Here is a 16,361-nt window from a genome sequence, read left to right as displayed (position 1 = left end):
TCTGTGGGCGAAGGCGCCTCCCGTGCTGGCTATTTCCCTGGAGCGAGGTAGAGGCCGTGGTGCTTAGACTCTGTAACCTGCTGTCCGTGTTCTGTGAGATCTTCTAATTCCAGGTTTTGTTGTGACAGTATTAACACGACGGGCGCACGCGCCGTCACCCCCGCTCCACCTCAGGCCGGCCTGTCCGGGAGGCCCAGCCCTGCCTGGACCTCAACACGGCCATGTTCCTCCTCCCCCGACCCCCCGGCGCCCCATCTGCACTCAGTGCTTGAATTTAGTCCCAACTCTGGCCAAAGACAAGCTTTCCTTTGGAGGCCAATGGCAGGAGGCAACGGGAGGGCTGCGTTGGGCGGGCGGCCCCGGCCCTGCCAGCCTCACTTAACACTTGAGGTTTAATTGGACGACCCTGGACCCAGGCAGGCAACAGTGTCTTCAGGATCACGGAGCAACTTTCAACAGTTTAATGTGGTACCAAACTGAATCAAGATAGGAGCTATTTATAGATGAAGCAGCATTTAATGCTTCATATAAAGCAATGCATATTTTTAAAAGTTAAAATGCATATTATCTACATAGATGTGCTTTGCTGAGAAGTTAGGTCTGTTGTAGACCCGAAACCACATGTTGTGATTTCACATTTTCTTATTTTTTCTTAGACATTTCTATTTACAGCAAATATAGTTAATATGTAAATAATGTACAAAGAGATTTCTGGAGTGTTTGTTATTCACTGTATATACTCCCACGAGCTGCATGAAGAAATATCCTATTATCTATTGATATTTTGTTGTTAAAATGAATAGCAAAATTGGAAGGTGTATGGCCATCAAATTGCAAATAACTGTGTTCACAAAATAAAAAAATGCATTGTTCAAAGAAGATTGTCTAGGACGTGGTTCTTTAAAATAGATTGTCGTGTCCAGGAACTTGCTCCCTGTCCCTCCCCGGTCCCAGGCTCAACCTCCGGGCCGAAGGGGAGCCTGTGGCTTGGGCTTTCGCAGATTCTAAGACGGTGAAGGCAGCACGAAGAAGTTGGTGAGAAAGGTCTGGTAAGCAAAGGGAGAAAACCAGCAGTAAAGAATAAGACACAAAACATTTAATTTGCTGCCATTTATATACTATATAAATTTTACATGCTGTATATTTACAGTGGGGCAAGTGCTTTTTTAATCTTTAAAAAAACAAAGATCAAACTTTAGACATCTCTGAACAACACAAACTGTATAAACCATACAGATTATTCAGATACAAACTGTATTAAATACAGTTTTCCCCACTCCATCTCCTGATGCAGGACCAGTGAATTATAAGTGTATCACAGTTTGATAGCATATCCATATTAAAAATAAAATCACAGTATGATTTTGTCTGTAACTAGAAACTTTAAGGGACCAAGCTGACAACTCAGACTCCAATATCATAGTCAAGACAAGAGACACTGTATAAAAAAGTGTTAAGTAATAAAAACATACTGTAGGCTTTACAAATAATGTTTGGATTATACATTCATAATGTAAATACTCATCATAACTGGTAAATTGATTGGAATAGTTCCACAAAGTTCAAAAACAGAACTTGTCTATAAAATACATTTTCAAATCTTGAATACAACTAAAATATGAAGCAAATTAGTTTCTAGTATCAGACATTACAGAAAACAGACTGCTCTCAAGTCTAGTTGAGAGCTCGTGAATCTTTAAATAAGTCTTTAAATTAAATATACATACTGTCAGTTTTGTTTGTACTTTTAATAATTCCATGGTTTCCCGGCGGGTCTTGCACCGGATGTCTGCCGTGGAGGAGCTTCCCATGGAATGCGAGCGGTCCACCTGAGTCTGATTAAGCAGCATTTGAGATGTTCCAGTCCAGGGCGTCACTGTCCGTGGGATTTATATACACGGTGTTTTACAATGGTCAGCAGTTGTAGAAAGTGTTCGTCCATTTGGAATAAGGGTAATTAAGAAAAGGTAAAAACTAAAAAAAAGTTCTCCATGGTAAAATCTGTACAGTATTTACTAAAGAAGCACCACGCAGATTTGAACAAAGTTATTTTCTAGATTTATAATTTAAGCTGGGTTGGGGATGGCTTCTGTTGAACACGTTGAATCTGAAAGACAAGAGGCAGCAAGCAGCAGGCATTAGTACCTCCCGAGGCAGGCAAGTGGGCGCCGCTGGGCTGGGGGGCCCCAGGCGGGGCCTGGCCGTCCCTAACATCGACAAATCAGTCGTGGACTTCCTTTCGGCACGGTTCCACCCGATCTCTGGGGGCAGCTCTTCTTCCTTACAAAGGTCCCTTTGCGATCACTCTGCCTTCCGGAAGGGCAGGAAAGGAAGGGGCTGCTTGCTCCGCCAGGCAGGCCGCGTGTGCGGAGGGGGCCACCTGCTGGGCGCGGGCCGCCAGCTCGGGCCGGCCGCTGCTAATCGGCTCAATCCTTTAATTCCCTTTCGCTAGAGAATCTAAGTCCTTACTTAGGCTTCGGAGTTTTCCTTAAGACACACCGAGAAAGGTTAGTTAGCTGCACGTTAACCTTCCGCAGACAATTCGGGGAAATCCGTTTCAAATCCCCCCGGCTGCCTACAAGTCACACACTGGACACAAGTCCCTTCAAGACCACGACGGCACACTCTCCTGTCTACCTCGGCAAACGCGGGCCCCAAACGTGAGGCACTAGCTCCAGGGCCACGGGAGCAAATGCCAGCAGTAAGTCACCAGACTCCGTCAAAGTCGGGATCTGCCCTAAGGCACCCACACCTCATTCCAGGAAGGCCGAGTCCTTTCTGTCAGAAGTAGAAGTCGATGTGTTCTCTAGGGCTGCACAGGGACCCGGGGCTCCCGGCCTGGCCGCCAGGCCTGCAGGTGAACCGGTCAGGCCTGGGGCACGTGAACCCCTTGTTCTCCCAGCGTGGGGACCCGTGGCTGTGTGTGGGAATGGGACTGCCGGGGGCTCCTCTCCTAGGCCAGTTGGGTAGGTCTGGGTGGAGGAAAGGGGCTTTTCCTTCTGTGTGAGTCCTGGCCGTGTCTGGGGCCTGCAGCTTTCCCTCCCCTTCTTATAAGAAGGGGAGGGGAGGGAGCAGGGTGGCGACGCCTGAAGTAAGGGCCACCATGTGCCCAAGCCAGAACGGAGGAGGAGGGAGTCTGCCACCCTTGCCGGGGGGCCTCCCACACCTGGCTCCCCGCAGCACCGCCTGTCTCCCCGAGGCCCCAAACTCCTTCATCTGGGTCCCCTCGGTGCCTCTATGGACGAGTATGAAACATACAGATAGGAAAACTGCTTACCATAACTAGTGAAATTTTTGTTTTGAGGCCAAGTTTTCAATCACCTAGAAAGCAAAGAATCAGGAAAGAAATTTTAATGATAGTTTTGCAGCATTTTTCATGCCTGTGCTGTGCATGGGCATCGCGTGATTACACTTAGGACCCGTTCTTGGCCGGATGCTCGCGGCCTGAAACCCGTCCCGCACAGACTGGGCACGTGTACCCTGTCGCACGGCGATCGCTCCCAGCGTCTGACTGAAAACAAGACTTTATGCGATGCCTGCGACACAGCGAAAAGCCATAGCCTGCGGGAACAGTTCGCTCCCAGCCCATCAAACTGATCAGCATTTTAACAGCAGGACAGAACAGAACTCAAGCCAAAGACACTGATGTGAGGGTCTCATGCAGCCAGAGGACAGGAGTCTCAGAGGTGAGTGGTCAAGGCATCAGAAATAGGGGACATGTGGCAGGCAGGCAAAGGGGTCTGGCATCCTTAGCAAGAAGATAGGGGGGCTTAGCACGGAAGCCTAAGCAGGTGGCCCCTTGTCCTCGAGGACAGGAGGGTACAGACACACGGGTTCCTCAACCTGCTCCCCTCGGCAACGCCGGCTGCACACCACTCATCGAGCACAATCGGACAGGACAGACAATGGCCACCGCTCGACCCAAAGCCTGACTGCGGCCCTTAGAGGCACGTGTCTGGGCCCCCACAGGCCAACCACCGAGGGTCACGGCAGCCTGCTTTCCCTCCAGAGCCGCGTTTGTGGGGGAGCTGCCCTCCACTGTGCTCTGGCTGCCTCTGAGGGTGCTCCTTATGGGACTGCAGCCGGGCGGGGAACATTCTAGCAACAGAGCAGAATCCCCTCCGATGCTGCCCACTGCTTCCTCCCAAGCACCAAGCAGAGGGAGAAGGGACTCGATCCGCACCAAGCCAAGCCCTTCCCTAAATCACCAAAATGCTCGTGGGAAACAGACCAAAGATTCACATGGTTAATCTAAAAAACCCAGAGCAGACAACAGCCAATGTCACTTTCCAGCCGGCCACGGCCACCCTCGTCCTCTACCCTGTGCCACCCGGGCTCCCCAGAGCGCGTCACACTGCACGGCCCCACCCGCCGGGACAGCGCCTCCCTCACGGCGTCTGCTCCTCTAATGCCTATGCTTCGGGCCCGTCCGGCCCTCCTCCGTCCACAGCCGCGCTGACAGCGGGCCACGAGGCGGACTGGCCTGCCCCCAAAACATGTGCGTCTCCCCCAAGTTCACGACACAAAGGGCCTGTGGGCAACCAAGATGCCGTATCCAAGTCACAAAAGCGCCCCTCGGGCATCTAGGGCAGGGCTCAGCGAGTTCGTCGTGCGAAAGGCCAGAGGACCACCCCGTCCCTCTGTGGGGCCACGCAGGCTCTCGGCACCGACTCGCCAGGGCAGCGCGGCGCCATGCAAGCGGGAAGGCTGGGCTCACCCCGTGCACGGCTCCGGACGCGGGCGAGTCTCACCGGCCGCGACATCTCCTTCGGGCTCCACCAGCCATTTCAAACCCGCGAAGGCCTTGGCCTTCTTCACCGGCAGGCCCGGTGGAGACGGGCGACACCCGCGGGCTGCAGCAGGCTGACCCCACCGGGCACAGAGGCTGCCGAGCCCGCCACCCCGCTCCCGCCACCCCGCTCCAGGCCCGCACTCTGCGGCCCGGGCGAAGAGCAGACGGCGCCAAGGGGCTGCTTCAAGTGCAGTCAGAGCAGAAAGGGCTAAAAGGTGACATGGGAAGACAGCGGTGCCAAGTGGGTAAGAATCCAAGCCCCCACCCCCCAGCCTGGAGGGGTTCGCTCAGCGGGAGCCAAGGCCCCATAACACAGGTGCCCGCAAGGCCTCGGCCCGGCCAGGGGCCGACAGGGGACATCCCGCCCATGGAGCTTCAGCTTCCACTCAGAACGCCAGAGAACGACTCCGGAGGGAAAGCACACGCTGTGTTAAGTACTTCAATCAGAAATGGCTTAAGAATAAAAGCCCCCGTCCTTCAGGAGACTCACACACAGCCAGGGCCCCAGACCACAGGTCTCGCCACAGAGGCTCTGCGGAGCCCAGGTCTGAGTCCCTGCGGTTTCACACACGTGCACGGGGGCGGCCTGCAGCGCCCCACCAGGCAGCTGAAGCCCGCGCCACACCTGGGAGCCGAGGCTGGAGCTGACGGGGCGCACGGGCTCCCGCGATCACGCACCCCCTTCGACGCCAAGTGAGGGTTTCTTCCCCGGTGTTAACAAGAATCATTTCTATAGTCTTAATTCCAAGTGTCTCCTCTTACCCTGGCCACACTCAGACAGAGGACCCCTGTCATCCCTGCTTCCCATCCTTAAGTGTTTTCTCTTCTCACGGAAAGGCCCAGCACCTTCCAGAGGCAGGCCATCGGTGAGGGGGAAAGCGCCGTCCGTTCTCCGGAAACGGTCAACAGTCTCATGGCTGACGGCCTTGGGCAGGTGCGGCTCTGAGTCTTTAACAAAGTCCTCGGACTTCCTGGAGTGCCTCTTCTTTTTCTTCTTCTTTTTTTTGTGTCTGTGGAGATCAGCATCAGAGCATGCTACTGAAAGATCGGAGTCCTGCTGATGCCTGCGGAGAAGAAGCCAGAACTCAAACCACCAACAAACCAAACTCGCCTCCGAGCGGCCTGGTCCTCGGCTTCCACCCCCCCCGGCAGACACTCAGCTCGCACGCGCCTGGGAAGGCCCCACCTGGGCGCCAGTGCACGTGCTCGCCGGAGGAGGTGCCTGGGTCCAGGGTGTGAGGTCACCCACTTGGACCCCCCCCCCCGCCCCGCCACTCCAGAGCTCGGGAGCGAAGACTGCTGGCCCCACGTCCAGAAGAAGGAAAATGAGGGGCTGAGGGACAGAATGCTTTCGCCAGGAGACTCAGGAACACGGGAGGGAAGGAGGTTCCCCCTCGGGTAACCGTGTCTGTGTCCCATCGGCTTTTGTAACCGTTCCCCAGGGTTTCCATCTCAAGACATGTCAGATGTCAGGCACCTCATCGTGGAGAAGTCATTTTCAAGATAATCGATTTCTGCCCAATTTAGCTTTTTAGAAATACAAAAACAAACTTCCCCACTAGATCTCAAACTGGGAAATGGAGCCAGAGGAACAGACAAGGCTGAGGCAACCCGTGGTCGTCTCGGACCCGCGCCACCGGCGGGCCGGCCAGCAGCACAGGGACGGCGGCCTCCCCGTGCCCGCCCGCCAGCGGGCCCTGAGGTGCAAGAAAACACAAACAGGCACGAAAACATAACCACATCTGACGAGGGAGAGGAAGAACACCAGTTACACAGTCCAGAACTCGAGTTCTCAGTACGGGCCGTGGCACACACGCTCCCAGAGATCCCGCAGCACGGGCCGCAGCGGCATCACCGTCCTGCAGCGCGGGGTTCTGCGGCGGCACTTGCCGCTCTGCGGCACCATGAAGAGCGCCGGAGCGGCGGCTCGGAGCTGCGGTTCGGAAATCGACCGCAACAGCGGCTCATGCACCGTAGAGCGGGCCGCAAGAATCCAGCCGTCAGCGCCGCGGCCAGCCCCGCGCTGGGGTGGGGGGCCAGACCCGGCTCCCGGGCACGGAACCGGAACTGGGCCTCACCCTCACCTGGAATCTCGGCCTCGGTGTTTGTCTTTGGATTTCTTTTTCTTCTTTGATTTTTTGTGCTTCTTCACTTTAGGCTCTTCCAAGGGATCCTTCTGGAAGCCCCTCCAGGCCTTTCTCTCGACGTGACCGTCACTGTTCTCCATGCTGTCGTATCTCCGTTTCCGGGACTTGGCATTCTCGTGTTCGCGGAAGCGATCGGCGAGGTTACAATTGGTGTCTTCGGCTACAAGTGCAATTTTCTCATGGGGGTACTTGTCGGGGTACGGGAGGAGGGCGTGCGGCGGGCCTGCCCGGGGGCTGCCGAAGCGGTGCCGGTCCTTCCCCTTGGCGAGCAGCTCGTGGCCCTTCCGCCCCCTGTAGTAGTCCTTGTAGGGCCGGCCGCTGGACGGGCCCGCCTTGGCGTACTCGCGGGCGCCGGGGAAGGGCCTCCACTCGCGCACCTCCCGGGCCGCGTACAGGGCGTACCTGTCGTGGTAATGCCTGCACTTGTCCCACCGCAGTCTGTCGGGGTAGTACTTCTCCCGGGCCCAGGAGTGCTCGCTTTCGGGGTGGTGGTACCTGCTCCACTCCTGGTCCGAGCCACCTCTGCCGCGGGAGTGGTGGTGGCCGTACCTGCCCAGGGAGCGGTGCTCGCCAGGGCTGAGCCTCTCGCCGTGACAGGGGTGGTGCTGGCCCCCGCTGCTGTGCTCCGTCCTGTAGCGGTCCTGCTTGGGGCCCCGCTCCCGCACAGACGAGCGCCGCTTTTTGTGGTAGCGCTCCTCGGTTTTGCTCCTGCTCTCCCGCGCACGCTCTCCGCTGGAGGAACGATCTCTTCGGTTGCGATAATGTCCTCGATCAACTTTTCTGAGGATACTGATTTTTTCCTTAACTGGAGAATGATCTGGAACTTTTTGTCCAACCGTGTTTTCTTCACATTTCTCCCCGCTACTTTGTTCGGGGCCCCCTTCTGAATGATTTTCTGTGATCTTGTCTGCTTGAGGAGAGGGCAAGCCCTCGGCCACTGTGCCTGCGCTCCGAGGAGGGTCCTCCAAGTCCGAGCACGTGTCTCGACTGATGTAGACTAAGAGTTCGTGCTCACAGGCACCCTCGGAGTGTACCGGGGCACTCGGGCTGGAACTCCCCGCAGCCTCCACTGCGGCCGAGGCCCGGGGGCTCTCTAGTAACGCCCCCGATACGGCCTGGGGTGGTCTGCTCTGGTCATCTGTTAAGTCCCCAGGGCTGCACAGTTTAGGGAGTGGATCATCGCCCACGGTATTCTTAGTGCTGCTGCAAAGGGTGTTGGCACTGGGCAAAGACTCCTCGGGTTTTGCTAAAATGTTTTCGGAGACTTCTTCTTTGGTAGATATGATGCTGGGGTCTAAGGGTGGCAAAGCCTTCTTTAACTTGCTGCTAAGGCTCATGAGGGTCTCCGGTTTCTCATGGGACTCGGGAGAGGGACTGCCGGCCTCCAGCTCCGCGCCAGGATCCTCTGCAGGACCTTCCTCTGTTCCAGGAGCACTGCAGCCCCATCAAAACAAAGAAATCAATAAATCAGTCAGTGGCTTGATCGCATTATGGCTCACAAGGACAAAAACTTCAAAACATTCCTTTACTTTAAATAATCTGTGCCTTTAACATTTCTGGGTGGAGCTGAATACTGGGTTTATCATTTTTGGAAACTCTAACATTCTCTTTCCCTCATTAAACAAAAACATGAAATTCTCTATCAGGCTTAGTATCTACTATCCCATTTTTCAGCTACAATAATCCCGCAGTCGTAGGCTCTTTCTGTTTTCAGATATACTTCTAATTCTTAATAACTGTGAATGATCAGAAAAGTCAGATTGGTGACCAGAGGCTCTAACTTTTCCTCCACGTTTCTCCCGAGCCTCCAACAGAATCCCTGCCTCCAAACCCAGCCAACAGCCCCTTCAGAATGTAGGAACCGGGAGGCTCTAGTAGGAACAGTGAGGCTTTAGAAAACCTTCCTGGAGGACATGAATTCTGTCTGCCCTTGTCTGCTACAGGGTCCCCAAGGTCTGCTTGAGGTTAATGAAAACTGCCAGCCAACATTAACAACCCTCCAGGGGCCCCACTTTTTAGTGGGAAAATCCCTGGGGGAGAGAGCACAGATGAGATCAGTGCAGACAAGTCACCTCGGGCACGGCCGAGAGTCTCGTGCCAGCATGTGAGAGCAACACCCACTGGGTCACAACACATGCGTGGTTCTGTCTACATAACCGTCTATGGTCATCCTCACACATGTGACATTTGAGGAGAAACTAAGCTAGACTGGGGAAGGGATAAAAGAAAGCCATTACAGAGTGACTGGGGAGTCACGCCATCCCCTCTTGAAGGTAATCTGAAGGGAGTGTTCTTTGCCTACAGATTGGCTCCACTCCATTTTAATAATTAAACCTTCCAGACCACTGTTCGATAAGGGCAGACCCCTGTCCGGGGCCACTCGGAAATGCGGGGTGCATTCTGGTTGTCACAGAGATGGGGGAGCCCAGGGACAAGGCAGGCAGTGGCATGCAGGGAGTAAGGAAGGGTCCCACGTCCCACAAGCCGACGTCCATGTGGGCGAACACCCCGGCTATGAGATTATTGGCCATCTTCATGGACGTGACATTTTCCAGGGATACAACTACTGTGTAAATCCAGAGACAACCAGAATGTCACCAAAAGTTGTCCCTTATGAGGACATCACACCCCTAATGGTGAAATGTGTGCGTGGGACTGCGCTCAGGACACCAGGCCACGTCCCACATGGCAAGGCTCACAGCAAACCCACTTGGGGCGTCGTCGTGCACTCGTGGGCAAACCAAAAGGCCACCAGCTGGTATATTCCTCCTTTCACTCCCGTTACATTACACTCAGGAACTGTACCGATTTAAAAAAGCAAACAAAGCATTCAATGTGGAGATAGATTGTCTTATCTATGAATGAAATTTCAGGATTCTAGAAGGAGCAGAATATCTGTAACTTGATGGGAGTTGAGAAGCCCTGCCCTACAACCTTATCGAGTCTTCACGTTTGTTGCTGGAAGGCTAGGTGTCAGACCTGGAAGCAGCCCGTAGCGTCCCTAAGCCAGAGATGGGGCTAGGCTGAACAAAGCGTTAGCTCAAGGACGTCGTTTTCACAGAAAAATGGCAATTCGTCTGGTAAGTTTTTTCTTTCCTTTTCTAAGAGGCACTTAACAACTTCTCTAGCTCACAAATAGATTCACGGGACTCAAGAGGTTCACGATGAGACGTGCGCAGCTGACAGCGGCGCACGGCACATGGACACCATCGCGGTCTCCTCACCCGTCATCATCTTACCTGGTTTCTTCTGTCGAACCTTTCACCTTGCTGCTGAGTTTGAAGGTCTCTAAGATTTTGTCTTCTGGGAGAGGCGGCAGAGGAGCCGGCGTCAACTACGATAAAACACAAAGCTCTTTCAGCCCTTACTGCCACCGGGCGCCTCCCGATCTCTGACCTGCAGCCAGTGAGCGGCTGGACGTGAGAATCGAAGCAAAGCCCCCCTCCCTACCCCACGGGTCACCCCAAGACGCTCACCTTTCCCGGCAGACCATTCGCCTTAGAAAAGGGATTTTCTGAGTGTAGAGTAGGCGGGACTTGGCAACTGGCACCATCACAAGGCAGACCGTTTTCCTTCAGGTCGCTGTCCGTACTATCAGCACCATTTAGAGCAAGGGACTCTCGAAGCTCGAGTGGAGAGGCCTCGTCATCTTCTGCATCCTGCACAGAAGAGTTCGAGCTCTCGATCACACCGAGACCGTTCTCCTTGCCTAGGCCCTTTGCCTCCTCGTCAGATTCTTCGGACGACTCGGCGCCATAGGGCACCAGGACACTGGAGCTCAGCTTGGACTTGCCGTTCATCACGGGCTGAGAACAGGACTCGCTCGGGGTCATCTGCTTTGTGACTTTACTAGCAACCGCCGTCGTCGGCGCGCTCGAGGTAGGCTGTATTGCAGAAGAATTGGTAATAGTAGAAGAGGGAGCAGGCTTGGTTGGGTTCTCCAAAGAACCGCTGTGAAGGCTGGGCTGAGACTGGCCTTGGCGAACAGGTAACTTGTTGTGAATACTGATCGTGATTTTTTGTTTCTTGGGGTGTTCTGGAATCACGGATGGCCTGTTAACAGACCAGTTTTGAACAGAAGTCGAAGCATTAACAGAACCAGCCCGGCTGACACTGGAATTTCCACTGGGACTCGACATGGAACTGCTCGGTGCTTCCTTCAGTGGCCCGGTCCCATTTAAGTGAGGTGGATTCTGGAAGAAAGAAGACCCCAGGCGGTGAGAGCCCCAGGAAGGGTCACAAAGAATCCAGTCTGGCTAGAGGCCCTTCCCTTTCTGCTCTTCATCTTCTTTATTAGAATATCAAGTTTCCCACACCTGGAATCACCTCCTCCTCCTGTCTGCTTTGACCATAAACCTTCCATGGGTCCCTGTTTTCTGGTAAGTAATCAACAACTATTTCTGTCCAGAACAAACCCCAGCCCCAGTTCTTTCTGCTCCAATCTGACGGAAATGAAGAAGCCCCTTTGGGCACAGAGTCATGCATGCTTCCCTTGGCTGGGTTTCCTGGAAGCCCGCTGCCATACAGGGAGAAGGAAGTGCCAGCTAGCAGGGAGATGGGTGGCATGGACAGACACAGAGAACGGCTTGGGGCACCGTCCCCTCCCTCCATGTCCCCTCTGAGTCCTACTCTTGAGCTGTTCTGCTCCATACTCCCCCTATGCTGCTCTATCCTAGGGGGGCAAACTGGTGGCCGTGGGTGAGACCGCAATTCAAGAAGTGTTCTGCGTGGCCTTCACAGAGTTTTGTCAAATACCTGAATTAGTTGCTATCTTAACATTTGAAGGTTTCACATGAAGGAAAACAAAAAACTTTGAAAAAAATCAGTATTCGCCACCCTTCCACCCAGCACACGTGTTCTAGCTGACCAGGGTGCTGGTGTCACTATTAAGCAGAGCCAAGGCAGGAGCCCAGCCCCTGCCCAGCTCCCAGAGGCACTGGATTTGTGACTCCGGCTACAATCCAAACACTATCCAATGTCCATAAAATACAGTACACAACTAGACCATCTGCTGATTCAAACAAATCACACTCAAATGGAAAGGCTGTCACAGCACTATGGTATGGGGGGGGTTTGCTTCCACACACAGACGGTGACCATAATCACTGCATCAGGCCAGCAAACGCCAGGCCTTCCCTCCTGAAGGTCTGTGTGTCACGTGACATAGGCATTGACCACCAGGGGGTGTGTCTGAGCCGCTGGACGGCAGATAGGACACACCACACTCCTGAAAGGGCTACACGGATACACTGAAAATAAACTTTTTGTGAGTCACTTTCCTGTTTCTAGCATTCATCAAGAATCCCCAAATATTGGGGCGTCTGGATGGCTCAGTCATTAAGCATCTGCCTTCAGCTCAGGTCATGATCCCAGGGTCCTGGGATTGAGCCCCACATCAGGCTCCCTGCTCGGCGGGAAGCCTGCTTCTCCCTCTCCCACTCCTGCTATTTGTATTCCCTCTCGTGTTTGCTCTGTCAAATAAATGAAATCTTAAAAAAAAAAAAAAAACAACAACAACAAAAGAATCCCCAAATATTAAGTCCACTCTGAATGAAAGTCCAAAGTGAGAGCTAAAATCTCTAGTGTTGGGGCGCCTGGGTGTCTCAGTCAGTTAAGCAGCTGCTTTCAGCTCACATCATGACCTGGGGTCCTCGGCTCAAGGCCCACGTCGGGCTCCCTGCTCAGCGGGCAATCTGCTTCTCTCTCTTCCTGTGCTCTTGTGCTCTCTCACTTATGCTCTTGCGTTTAAATATACACCCATACCCAGACCTTTTTCTTGTTCGTTACAGTCATACCCTGAGATATTCTGTATATTTGAAATATTTTATAATTAATGGCTTGTATAAACTTTTTTGACAAGGCACTCAGTTGTACGAGGACATGGTGGCTCCTGCTGTGCTAACCAGAGGCTCTGAACAATACCCAAGTTACCACAGAGATTACATCCCACCTCTGGAATGTTACCTTTATCATGTGAGAGGGGAGCTGTGGTCCGATAAACCCTGACGCAGCCTGTTTGTTGTTGACAACGCGCTGGCTGATCACAGGTCGGGGTGAGGACTGGCCGGGGCTGTGAGTGGAATGAGTGAGTTCACCTCCATTTTTCACATCGTGGGACCTGGGGACAGAGTGACAGCAGTTAAGGCTTCACAGGGCACGTCCTTAGGAGAGATTCATCTGGAGCCCCCCAGGGACCAGAAGGAGAAGCTCTAGTGCATGGAGCTTCGCACAGGATCCCCTCTGGGTCAAGGTTAGTGGCAGGTGCCCCCACGGGGAGGCACAAAGGTAACCGTGCAAGTGGTATTTTTGATTGTATGTTCCAGAGATGCCACTACCTGAAAGCAATTCTTTTCTGTTTACTTTTATTTTTCTAAATGTAAGTACATGCTCTTATAGAAAGTCTGTATCCAGAAGTTAAACACACAAACACTATGCCTCATCGCACCCATGAGAGGCTTCTACTGTTCCGATTTACTGGAATATCCTCCAGGCTTTAGCCTGTACTGTTTTTTTTCAATTCCACTGTGAAAGATTTCAAACTGCTTTTTCTCCATATATATAGAAGACTCTCTTGTATCATTTAGGGAAAAAAAAGCTCGTCCTAAAAATCATTTTTAACAGCTGCATCATAGTCCAACACATGGATATGCTACAAGGTACACACTCATTCTCCTTAATTTGTTCTTAATTTTCAGCTACTATAAATGAACACCTTAGAGCACACATCAGAGTTTCTCTAAGACCACGCATTTCCAGAAATGGAATTAGCGAGTCGGAGCACGCAGCAGCAACAGGGAGCGGTGAGCCGGTGCCCAGCCAGGCCCGGCCAGGAACGTGACTAGTTGCCTATGCTCAGTGGTTGAGAGGTAACCACACCCAGGTCCTCAGAGGCCCCTTCCTGAGGCCTCCACACCCTGCCTCCCCGGCCCCAGGCCCCTACCATGTGCTGCCTTCAGCAGCCCACCCTCCTCCACCACCACTGGGCGCTTTCTCTGCGTGCTTCCCTGTCAGCTGGCCACGGGGCTGGAAGCTAAATCCAACTCCTAATCCAAACCCAAAAACTACCTCCCTTACTCTGCTGGCCCCAGTAAGCTGATGTTTCAATAACCGAATACGGAATTTAAATATGCCGCTGAGATGAAGAGAAAGGACATAACAGAAAATGTGAAAATCCGTTTTCCTGCTGGTACCTGATATAAAAGAGAACGTAAGCTTGCTGACTGAGTACCGATCTAATATCACTGGTAGATACGATGGAGTCATTCATTTGGTACCAGAGGCCATTGCTCGCCTGCAAGAGAAAGGCAACAAAGGAGGAATTAGATACTATCGGATGAAGATGGAACACCAAACAGGAAAGTAAGAAAAATGGGCCTTCGTATTTTCACTGGCAAAGCCCCACCTTGCCGCCCAAGAGCCAGTGCTACCATAGAGGCTATTTTAAGACAGCAAAACCTGCACGGCTTACTTTGATGTAGCAGAAGTAGTGGCCGGCGTGGCAGTTAAAGCCTGTGTGCACCAGCACTGCGTACAGAACATAGATAATCGGTTCTCCATTCGGCTGAGACATGTACGGTCGGATATCAAGATATTCAGGATATTTCACATCCTACACAGAAACGGGGAGAGGATTAGGAATGTCGCTTCTGAAGGCCCAGATCATTCCGCATATCCCCACGGAGGCCCGCGCGCCACCGGGCTCTGTGCCCTCGGATGTCCCAGCAGAAACCCAGCACGCTAAACCACACTTCAAAAGGCACAATCAGCCTGGAGCCACCCTGAGCCCGCACGTCCTTTGTGCGCTCCCACCCTTCCTGATTTCCCTGAAGCAGACAAGGCTCTGCATTAAGCAAACCCTCTGAATTGGCCACGGGCTGGAACGCTAATTCTGGACGTCGGTCGCACATGGCTTTACTACTTTGGGAAGGGACCGTTTAGATCTCTTGCATACTACTGATTTCTGATACATCCAGTCTTCAGGAAGTGGAAAGAAAATATGAAAATTCAGTGTGCTACCCTGAGAAAACCTCGACAAAGAGAGCCAACTCTGACAAAAGAGTGTGAGATCCAGCAGGGCCGCCCTCTTTGGATTGCGAATGACACCAGCTCTCCCTGTGTCTCCCCGCTTTCCCTGACCACGATGCCCAAGTGCAGACCACAGTTACCAATTCTGTCATCAGAAGAGTCCAACCAGCTAAAGGACAGAGAAACTGCACTCAGGAACGCACACGGCACACTACACCAGCTCAATGCTCGCACAAGTTTCTCCCCACTAAGTACTAGAACAACCCAGGAAATCAAGGTAACAGACTGTTCAGTTAAGTCGCATATAACCCTTGATAGTTACTGACACATAAGCCTTGAGAAAGACCACATAAAAGGTTATTAATACTATCCACCTACCTTAGCAATTTTTCCACCAGTAAAATTTGCAAAACGTTTCAGAGAAAGTGTAAGAACATTAGAGGATCTGTGTATAGTGAACCTCTTTGAAGCTGGAACCATCTTTTTACACCTTGAAATAAACAGAAACAAAGGATTAAGAAGATGTATGTAAGTATATATGTATTTTTTAAGTCTTTCCCTTGTTATTTTTCTGAAACATTTCCCACCAAACCAAAAGAAAGCTACTAGTAAAAAACACCACCCCTCCTCTCAACCAACAGTGAAAACACTAAAATTTGGGGCGCCTGGGTGGCTCAGCAGGTTAAGCCTCTGCCTTCCGCTCAGGTCATGATCTCAGGGTCTTGGGATTGAGTCCCGCATCCGGCTCTCTGCTCAGCAGGGAGCCTGCTTCCTCCTCTCCCTCTGCCTGCCTCTCTGCCTACTTGTGATCTCTGTCAAATAAATTAAAAAAATCTTTAAAAAACAAAAACAAAAACAAAAAAACCACTAAAATTTACGACAGGGGGAGAATGCTCAATTAGCATGAAAGAAAAAAGGAAGCTAGGACAGATTCTGAGAAGTCCCAGAGTCACTGATAATTTTAAAATTAGGTTAAATACAGAATTCTCTCAACTCAAACTGAACATCCGTGGAACTTAGAATAGGAGAGGTGCCTGTGGCTGTGGGGAGCTTTTCCCCCAAGACATGAGTGTTTGGTAACGATCACCCCATAGTACCAGCTTCTAAAAAAATGAAAATCTACTGAAACACGTGAAACAGGACTTTCTTCAAATAGAGGCTCTCTTGACTTCACAGGGCAACACAGCAATGAATCATCAACGCTGGACGTTTCCAGCAGTTACCACCCTGAATCCTGGGTGAGAAGCAGAGGAGAGAGCAAGAGCCTTAACTGCTCTCAGAGAAGGCGAGCCCCACTCCATCGGCGCCTCTAACAGGGAGTCCACGAAAACGCCGCTCACCACAGACGCGTCAGCAGGGCCGCACCAGGCCGAGCAGCTACCGTGGATGGCCCCCCG

The 16,361-nt window shown here is 52.4% G+C and overlaps 1 protein-coding gene across 3 annotated transcripts in view; it reads right to left on the bottom strand.

The window, feature by feature from the left end:
* Positions 1-1,095: 1,095 nt before the first annotated feature.
* Positions 1,096-16,361, bottom strand: part of USP42 (ubiquitin specific peptidase 42) — a 51,046-nt gene continuing 35,780 nt past the window's right edge. For 2 of the 3 annotated variants that reach the window (XM_032872702.1, XM_032872703.1), the window contains exons 9-18: positions 15,343-15,454; positions 14,408-14,548; positions 14,130-14,230; positions 12,904-13,057; positions 10,416-11,132; positions 10,179-10,273; positions 6,877-8,385; positions 5,555-5,856; positions 3,278-3,321; positions 1,096-2,107 (exon numbers count right to left, since the gene is read on the bottom strand). In XM_032872702.1, coding sequence (XP_032728593.1) covers positions 3,314-3,321; positions 5,555-5,856; positions 6,877-8,385; positions 10,179-10,273; positions 10,416-11,132; positions 12,904-13,057; positions 14,130-14,230; positions 14,408-14,548; positions 15,343-15,454 — 3,139 coding nt within the window. In that variant the 3' untranslated portion in view covers positions 1,096-2,107; positions 3,278-3,313. The remainder of the gene's footprint in view (positions 2,108-3,277; positions 3,322-5,554; positions 5,857-6,876; positions 8,386-10,178; positions 10,274-10,415; positions 11,133-12,903; positions 13,058-14,129; positions 14,231-14,407; positions 14,549-15,342; positions 15,455-16,361) is intronic. The other variant, XM_032872704.1, reaches the window with a different exon arrangement.

This window comes from Lontra canadensis, unplaced genomic scaffold (genome assembly GCF_010015895.1).
Source record: "Lontra canadensis isolate GAN:19392208 unplaced genomic scaffold, GSC_riverotter_1.0 scaffold45, whole genome shotgun sequence".
NCBI lineage: Eukaryota > Metazoa > Chordata > Mammalia > Carnivora > Mustelidae > Lontra > Lontra canadensis.
This window is presented reverse-complemented; position numbering and strand designations above follow the sequence as displayed.